This window comes from Lagopus leucura, unplaced genomic scaffold, assembly GCF_019238085.1.
Source record: "Lagopus leucura isolate 7727_CA_CO unplaced genomic scaffold, USGS_WTPT01 Super-Scaffold_100016, whole genome shotgun sequence".
NCBI classification, from domain to species: domain Eukaryota; kingdom Metazoa; phylum Chordata; class Aves; order Galliformes; family Phasianidae; genus Lagopus; species Lagopus leucura.
In genome coordinates, this window is record NW_024962270.1 from 1523656 (window position 1) to 1532970 (window position 9315).

At 52.5% G+C, this 9315-nt stretch overlaps 1 protein-coding gene across 1 annotated transcript; it reads right to left on the reverse strand.

Annotated features, from left to right (window-relative positions):
- Positions 1-2552: 2552 nt before the first annotated feature.
- FRMD7 (FERM domain containing 7) lies at positions 2553-9315 on the reverse strand (the record flags this gene model as incomplete). The annotated part of the gene is made up of 12 exons (XM_042876547.1): positions 2553-4430; positions 4548-4623; positions 4704-4772; positions 4861-5024; positions 5112-5207; positions 6238-6385; positions 6500-6614; positions 6701-6798; positions 7449-7482; positions 8619-8661; positions 8957-9061; positions 9310-9315. Coding segments are annotated over 12 exons (1995 nt in total), but the record flags the coding sequence as incomplete, so codon positions are not given.

The window sequence follows — 9315 nt, forward strand, 5'->3', positions numbered from 1 at the left end:
CGTACGTTTTGTTCTGGGTTTCTAATAGATGGGCAGAGGTGTGGAATCCCCCTTCAGGCTGGCGTTGGTTTTCGGCAGAGGCACGCAGAGCTGCGTGGGCATCCTCATTAAAAAGGCTTGGGGTCCCCCCACCCCCATGCTGTTGTTATCCTAGCAGCTGCTGTGCAGCACGGAGTGCAGCTCCAGTGATCAGCTTGGTTTCAGTCCCACAGAGGCATCTTCAGGGTCAGACAAGCATTGGTGCTCCGACAGCCGCGTGCAGGTGTGGGAATGCTGCTGGGTGCCGTGGAGCAGAGGTGCAGAAAGGCCTCAGCTTCTGTCTGCTGCACCTGTCTGCTAAATCTCATTTTAAACACCTGCATACTAATTTCTCAGAAGTAAAAGCACATTTTTATTCCGTGCCACCTCCTTTTAAGGTGCTTTTTTTATGAGGCCAAGTGGAGGGGTGATGGGAGTTCTGTTGAATGTTTTAAATGGTGGCTCTGGCCTGTGGACTCAGGGTCTTTTAATCTATGCAACTCTGCCACCAATTCTGGGTAAGCTGGGAATAGTGAATTAAGGGGAGAAAGGAACGTGTAGTCATACCACAAATAGGACAAGTTGCTGAACTTTGGTGCGCCCCATGAAGTGGGTGGATGTATACCTACCTGTTAGGGCAGTGTGTGGAGGGGAAATAATCCATGTTGTCGTTCTCTTACAGCATCAGTCCCTTTAAAACTTCATTTTACTGCACGTGTCATTTTTGCACTTAAGATCTCTGCTTCATAGGACAGTAACTCTTCAAGAATGGATGTCTGTGCTACTGGTTTTTAGAGGACAGTTGACTTTTTCCCCATTATGTATTAGTTGTTGAACTGTGTAACTTAACACTGTTCTGCTGCTAGCAGATAACCAATGGGAAAAGGTACCAAAATACTCAGGCAAGAGCCATCTTGGTTGGTTTGTTAGTTGTCCAACTGCACATTGAGAAGAATTGGTATTGAAGTATATATCTTTCTTGATGAAACCCCAGCTGATTTCTCTGATACTCTTCTATCTGGTAAGCATGTGGTATAGTGAAAGCCTGTTCTTGCACTCAGTTGGGTGTCTGTAGTTGGGTAGGAGAGTATATAGATTCTTAATGTTTGCACAAAGCTTAGTATTTGTTAAAAGCCTGGTTTTTATCACACTGTTTCATGACTTAACGCTGGAATAAAATTATTTTCGTTGCAAAGTTGTGTTGGTGTGTATGCTGGCTGGCCTTATTTCACACTGTTCCAAGGAACAAAGTTACACTTAGCACAGAAATGAGTTAGATAGGCTGAAACCTTAGTGCTCCTCCAGAGTGATGTTCTTCCTGTACTGTGTACGTTCTGATGTTTTATACCCTAATACACACAGGTAGCACTGCTTGCTTGCTTAATGAGTACCTTTGCCTTTTCCTGGGTACTGATATCTTCCACCATCAGCTGTTAAATCCTTCTGTCATCCCCCATACCCTGGTTTTCTTTTACTAGTAAAAGTGTGCTCAGTTGATGTTCTTTCCTTTTTTTGGTGAATGGGGCTAAGAAGAGACAGCGTCCCATACTGTCCCATACACCCCATATTAATCCCATGGTTAAGGATTTTCTTGGTTAAGCATTTGTGCTTACTGTGATCGTTTCTTTATCTTACCTGGTTCCAGGAAAGCTGTTCATGTGATGAATTTAGTGTAAGATGTTGAAATTAACATTTCTATCACTTTCTCCTTTGTTCCTCCGCTGTGTTTGCTGGTCGTCATGTATGATGTGCTGAGTTACAGTGTGCATGCAGAGCACAGAGCTCTGTGCTCAATGGAAAAATCCAAAAATAGCCTCCAAGTCCTTGTTTCTCCATCTCAATGTAGTTTTCCCAGCATAGTCTTGCATGCCAGAGCTGACAGTTCCCGAAGGTTTGTGCACTGTAGTTGGATGAGGATGATGTCTTTTGGTGGGACTCTGGGCAGCACCCAAGGCAAGGCTCATCTTGGCCTGCCTTTGCACAGCTCCACATGCTCAGGACCTAGCAGTGACTGCAGATTTCCCTGTGTTCTTAAGGTATGACAAATATTTAAGGGGTATTCTTTAGGGACCGTGTATAAACTTTGTAGTAGATTACTTTTTCCCTACCCTGTTATGCATGTGAACTGCATAACACCTAAATGCTGTTTCTGACGTACAGTGTGGGAAAGGGAAGAAACAACTCTTCAAGTTTTCTCTTTTTTAATAGAGCAATCCCAAAGCAGCATGGAGGGTGAAGGTAGTTCACAGCTCCAGCATGGAAGAATCTAGAGCAAAAGTAAACTCTGCTCTGCTATTGATCTAGCATGTTTCTTTGGGCAGCTGACCAAGAATGTGGCTGTTTTCAGCAGCACACATTGAGCCTTAGTGGTTGCTGAGACAATGAAGGCACAGAGGGAACTGAGACCAGCAGCCCTGTGGAGCACTGAGGGCTACCAGGGAGCTCTGAGGTGCAGGGGAAGGTGGGTCACAATCAGATAAGGCAAAAAGGAAACTAAATTTCAGCTGTGAACAACTGCTTTTTATTGTCCAGCTTCTAAAACAAAAGACAATGATGCTCAGTGTGGGACAGTAACCATAAACCTAGTTCTTTGTACTTCTTAATCTATTTGGTCCTTGCTTCAGCTCCTGTGTTCCTGAAATCCATTCCCGTATCTCATAGATATACTGTCCCTATTGTAGTCATGTCCTACAGCCTCATGGAGTTATTAAAAATCAAACAAAAAGTAGAAAGATCTTCCTCTAACATCGTACCTCTGTAGCACCATTCTCCTGTTGGCAGATGGCCTGTAGTTGTAGGGTAATGGTCTTTTTATTACATAGGAAAAAAGAAAAAAAAAAAATGTGTGCAGCTGCTCTCAAGGGCTGGGAGCATGACTGCAAGGTGAGGTAGCAGGCAAGCTCTATGCTGGGACAGTGGCAGCTCTGTGCCCATGCTGCTCCCTTCTCAGGGGGAAGCGTGTGCTTCCCCGGGGCTGGGAAAGCAAGATGTTCATGAACTTTGAGGGGATGCGGCTGCCTTTTCCTTTCCACCCAGTGTACTGATAATGACAGCAGGGGCTGAGCTCTGAGCCAGCCTTGCGAGGACTGGAGATGGTGGCTGTGGGGCTTTGGGAGAGCCCTAGCCCTTCTGCGTGGTGTTGGATCCCCAGCATGGGAACAACCTGGTGACAGCAATGTGCCATCTTCCTTGTGTGCCACAGGAGATGGGTACTTCTGGACACCCTCAGCTATCTGTTAACACATCCTCTACAACTAACATCACTCACACAATACAAGCCAACCACCTTGTTTCACAAACAACAAGCAGGACTGCGATCCTTCAGCAGCCTTGGCTCTGCCCGGCCTCTCCTTTCGGCAGGCAACAGGCACCTACGTGAAATACCTGGAGGCCCCCCTGCAAGTCCTCTCTTCAGCAGCACCTGTGGCCAAGGACACCTCTTCATCCTCCTCCTCCTCCAGCTGCAGGCTGCCCGAGGACAGCCGCACACGGGCCCTGGGTGCCCGCAGCACTCTGCCATACAGGGAGCAATAGTCAGCAGCCAGGAGGTCGCAATCGGAGTCGCTGGACTCGGTGCTGCTGCCCACGTAGCGCTCAGCGGCACGCCGCAGCCCTGGCATTGCACGCTGCTGGGCCAGCACGTGCTGCAGCATGCCGGCCTGCCGGCTGCTCAGGGCTGGGCACGGACCCAGGGGCCTGAACTCAGAGCTGTAGGGGAAGCGGATGGCTTTCATGTCCGACTGACTCCAGGAGCGCTTGGGAGGCTGCTCCTGAAGGCTGTAATCGAAGGAGCGAGCCGGCTGCCTTCTCTCCCTGGCTGGGCCCACGCCGGTGCCCACAGCCCTGTGCGAGGCTTCGTGCTGCAGTTCCCCCATCCAGCTGCTGCCGGGACCCCAGTTGGCCATTTTTGTGGCCACGGGGATGCACCCACCGGCCGCTCCCTCTGCCTCCTCGCTGGGCTCATGGCACGGGGGCGGCGGTGGCCTGTCTTCATAGAAGAGGAGCTGGGAGGCCGGGGCGGGTGGCAGCGGAGGGCACGGCACGTCCATGTACACCAGCGGCCTGACGCTGACCTCCCGCATGTTGCCCACTGAGGGGCTTCTGCTGCTCCCAGCAAACTTGTGGTGGGGGCGGAAGGACGTCAAGGGGTTCCTGCTGCTGAAGGGGTCGGTGGGCTCCCATGCCCGCTCCAGCTCCAGCTGAGTGTAAAGCAGGGGGAAGGCAGAGCTGCTCTTGGAGTGGGGCAGGAAGGCTGGGATCACTTCGGGCCTGGAGCGCTCCAGCTCGGCAGCAAACATCATTGCTGTGGCAGATCCGCTGTGGCGGCTGTCCAGTGTGGGCTCGGAGGTGTGCACCCCACTGGTGGTGCGGAAGGAGCCGCAGCTGCCATAGGCCAAGCGCAGCTCCTCCACCTGTGGGATGAGAGGTGGGTGGGAGCCCAGGGGCAAAGCAGGACCAGCGGTAGGATGAAGAGCCAGGTGTTGGCTCGGCCTCCAGCTGCTCCCCACTCCCCCCCCATAGGGTCATACCTGCTTGGACACATCTGTCAGGAGGTCCGGGGAGGAGCGGCACTGCCTCTCATCGTAGTGGGACGCATAGTGCTTCCTGCAAGGCCGAATGCATGGATGGGTGCATGGCCCTCACCTTGGCCCTGCCACCCCATCCCCCCCCCCACCTCCCAGTACCTCTCGAAGGGTAAGCTTTTTATCTTTGCCTTCTTCCCATGCTCCAGCAGCTGCCTCTGCGTCCTCCCACTACAGCAGTGAGGATGGAAAGGTGTGAGCAGTGCCCTCAGCCCGGCCCTGGGCAGCCTCACACCAAAGTTTTCCCCTGGGCCCTTACCTGTAGCGGAAACTCGAGCCCTTGCTGCACAGAAGGGCTTTGGGCTTTGACTTGGGCTCCTCAGACAGCCGGAAGAAGGCATGGTACTCCACACATGTCTTCCAGAAAGCCTTGCAGGCATCCCTGCTCGCCATAGTGAACTCCAGTGTGTCCTTGCACAGAGTCTGCATGGCAGGGGACAAGCACACGGGGCTCAGGGTGCAGGGCTCTGTTTGGCTGCTTACCCATCCAAGCCCCAGCACAGCACTTACAGCAATGTTTGCATGGAGCTTGATGAGAAAATGCTTCCTCTTGAAGCTCAGTTTGCGAATTTTGGACCAGTTGAACGTGTTAATCTTTGTATTGCCCTGCAAGGAAGGACAGAGCGTTACTGTGGGACAGGACGAGCAGAGAATACAGAAATACAACTGGGCCAGAGCTCAGCTAGCAGGTTCTGCACAAGCTGCTGCTGCAGCACTCAGTGCTCCTCCCTGGCTCTAGGCAAAGGGCTCCAGGGGTCTGGTGTTCGGTTCTGATCTATCAGTTGGTTCCAAGAGTGGGAATTGATGTTCAGGACTGAATGCTGCCTCCTAAAGCTGAAACTGCAGCAGTCCAAGAGAAAACTCACAGAAGTCACAGCAGCACCCCATCTTTTCCAGCCCACGGGGCAGGTGAGTTAATGCAGAATCTGCTCTTGAAAGAAGTGCTCAGCTCACCTCCATGCCCTTAATGCCAGCTTGGATAGACTGCAAGCACACCTCACTTTTCTTATCATTACACATTGATTTGGACACAGCCACACAGTGGGAGCAGATGGAATTGGTGCCACGCCGTACTACAGCACTGATTCTCCTCTTGGCTTTCTGGGAGAGCCCAGGCTGCCATGAGCTCACAGATGCTCCAATCATGCCTGCACACAGGGGGTGTTTACGGCTCTCAATAAATCATGGGGTCTGGCAGCACTAATTGCCAACTGCAGACCCACAGTTAGGATTTTTTCTGTGCTGGCAAGATGTTCCCAGGTTGAAGTTAGTTGGTGTGGGAGGCGAGTGCTGTTTCACACCGGCTGCGAGGAAGTCTGTATTTACTCTGCTGCTACACTGTGATTACAGCATTATGTAATTGCACAGACAGTAGATGGCTATTTTTGCTGGAAGATTACACGGTGAGCGTGTGACGCAGCCCTGTAACCTTTGGTGCTTACACAGACGTGCATGCAATGACAAGGGCTCTGCATGGGCACGCACTGCAGCGCACAGCCCGAGCTGGCAAAGCACAGAGGCTGAGCCTGGGGCGGTGCCCAGAGCAGCTCCAAGGTCCCAAGCTGTGTGGGACTGGGAAGGACTTGGGGCTGGCAGGGGGAGAGGGGAAGATAGGAGGATAGGAGGTGGTGCTCACCCGCAGCACCAGCACCCCCATGTGTGTCACCGCCAGGTTGATCTGCGTTCCCTCGCCGTCGCTGGCAGGGTGTGGGCGAATCCCATACATCTCCAGCTTCCTGGCCACATCCAGCAGCTGGGCATCTGACTCAGCCGGCGTCTTCCCCCTGGAATCCCAAATACACCAGGAAGTGGAAGGAATTAATAAAAGGTTTTAGGATGCAGGCATGCCAGGGTCCTGAGAAGCTGTAGCACTGATGGAGAGGCAGAGCAGCCCTCACCTGTGCCGCCGGTGGTAGTGCATGATCTTGTTGTCCAGGTACTCCTGGTTGGGCAGGTACCTGTGCGTGGCCAGGTGCTGCTGGTCTGTCTCCTCATGGAAGTCACCCAGCTCGGCTGTAGGGGGGACACAAGGAGAGCAGGGTTGGGGGCACCCTGTGCTGCGTGGCTGAGGCAAAGCCCTGCAGCCCTGCTGCCCTTACACTGCAGCAGGTGGGAGACGAGCAGCGCTGCACTCTTGTCACTGCAGGGCAGCCTCGCCAGTGCCAGGTCCTTCTTGATCTGCAGGGTGAAGAGGTACCTGGAGGGGGGACAGGAACTGCCCTGAGCATGGATATTTCTATGGGACACAGAGCCAGGTGCACCTGTGCCCCTGCCCAAAGGATGGAGGGCTGGAGGGGGGAGCATGGGAGGAGCATGCAGGCCCCCCAAGGAGGATCCATCTGGGACACCTTGAGCAGCGTGCCCCCGCTGCTCATATGGCCATTAGTAGGTTTCAGAGCTAACACTCCTTTATGCTTCGGAGGGCATCTCTGTCTCTCAGGGCTAATGTTCTGCAGAAGCACTGCACTGGTTTTATCCTTAGTTCCTGTTTGCAGTGCTTTCTGTGAAACTTAAGAGCTCGCCCTGTCCATTTCAAAAATAAAATGGAGGTTCTTCTTTCAGAACACAGCTTGAGGCAAGAGCCAGACAACTGAGAGCCCAACTGCTCGGACATTTGGCAGCGAGCACATTGCATTGCCATCGAGTGGATTTTGTATAAAAACAGAGCATTGAGAAAAGATACACATTGGCGTCTTGTTTTGTACAGCACGGGGCTCTGTCAATATTTGGGATTACCACAGCAAACAGACAGGTTGGGTTGGATGATGGTAAGGAAATAAACACATGCGTAGTGACTGCAGAAACAAGGTGACAGGGCAGTGAGGGAGCACAGAACAAACACGGTACCTCGTCAGCTCCTCTCGCAGGTGTCCGGGGTCCACTGGGAAAAATTTCACCATAAATTTGAAAAGAACCTCCTTAGGATCTTAAAACACAACACCTTCATAAGTTTTCTTTCACGTGGCTCTGGAGAACATTCACAACTCTCTTCACACACACCTCTCCTTATGTTACTCTGCCCCTTACAGGTCTGGAGCAGAAGCTCTGAGCGCTAGGGCTGCCATCCTGCCCAGACCCCACCACCATGGATGGAAATAAACAAGGAGGTGAACTCCTCAATAGCATCACAGAAAACATGACCCCAAATTACTTGAAGTTGTTAAGGGTCAGGAAGGGGATTTCTGCATCAGGAAGGGGTTCCTATGGGAGCAATGCTCTGGGTGTTGCCCTGGAGTGGTGCAGCTGCCATTGAGGCTGCATGTTAAACCCTCAGCAAAATCCATGGGGTTTCTCTGGCCCTTTGAGCCCTTGGGATGCACCAGCTTCAGGGGATTCCGACTGGGCAGAGCTGTTCTGTGAGACAAGCAAGAGCAAGCAGCCAAACCCAAGGCAAAGCATATGGAGGTATGAAGCCAACTCTGTGGGCACCAAGAGAGCCACTGCAGGACAGCTCCAGGACTCCCAATAGAAACACAGGCCCTATGCTTTTGACCACCTCCTAACCATCGTGTATTTGTGGCAAATATCATTTGGTTCATTGCAGGGGCAGGAACAGGCTGAAGGAGGGGCTGTGTTAGCACTGCTCATGCATTCAGGTCGGGCTGTGCAGCATCACTATGCAGCAGTGGGGCCTTGGGTATGGGAGGGAGCGGGGTCACTGTGTGCTGAATGCCTTACAGCTGGGCACCTGGGCTGCAAAGAGCTGCAGATGGGAAAGGAGGGCATTCAGAAAACGATCCCCACTGCTCTGCCAGCACAGCAATGCACACACACAGCCACCCCAGCTGTTGGCATATGAACAGCTCAAGCCTAAAACATGCAGCTAGCACTTTGCAGAAACATTCCTGCCAGGGTTCATGTGTCTTTGCAAACAACCCTGCCCAGCCTCAACCCATTAAGGGAGGGCAGGTAAACGCCAGAAGGCAGAGCTCCCATCCCCAAGCACAAAGGACAGCAGACTGCAGTGCTGTCTGGCTCCGCAATGATTGAGAAGAACCTAATTCTGGCAATACTTACTTTTAATCTGCTTTGTTATGGGCTTTAGAGGCTCCAACCAGACCTGAAACAAGACAACAAAGAGTTAAGTCAGCAAACAGCACGAGGCCAGCAGAAATGAAAGCAGCAGCACCATGGTGGGATGCCATAAAGGAGCACTGACCAGTGTGGGGCTATCCTGCACTGCCACAGGTGGCTATGGGTAAACCCCATGAGCAAGCTGTGGTTGTCCCCAGGGCTTTGTCAGCCTGGCTCTGACCTGCAGCTCCCATTTTCAAGGTGTTCCCATCTCCATTTTCTACCCGGTGCCCCGATGCAGGACGCTGCTGCCACGCTGTGGGCACAGCGCACGCACTCACGTGGTTCCCAGCCTGGGTGCAGAACTCCAGCCCGAAGTATTCCTTCTCCACCAGGTTGAGGTGGCTGCAGGTGAGGTTGAACAGCCCCTTCCCGCAGGACTTTTGCTGGTGAGCAAATACATGGAGAAGCAACAGGTTAGCAGTGCTGACAGCATGGGGGAGGGGGATTCAGGGAGGTTGGGAAGTTGTTCATCCCCTTCCCTTCCGCTGAGGTGGGCTGTGGGCTGCTTTGTTACTGTGCCACAGCAAAACCTTACTCAGTAAATGTCTTTGTAAGATGGGATGGGACAATTGCAGCTTTATGCCACTTAGCTTGGCTCGTGGAGGTCAGATTTCTCCCCATCACTTCTCACCTTTCT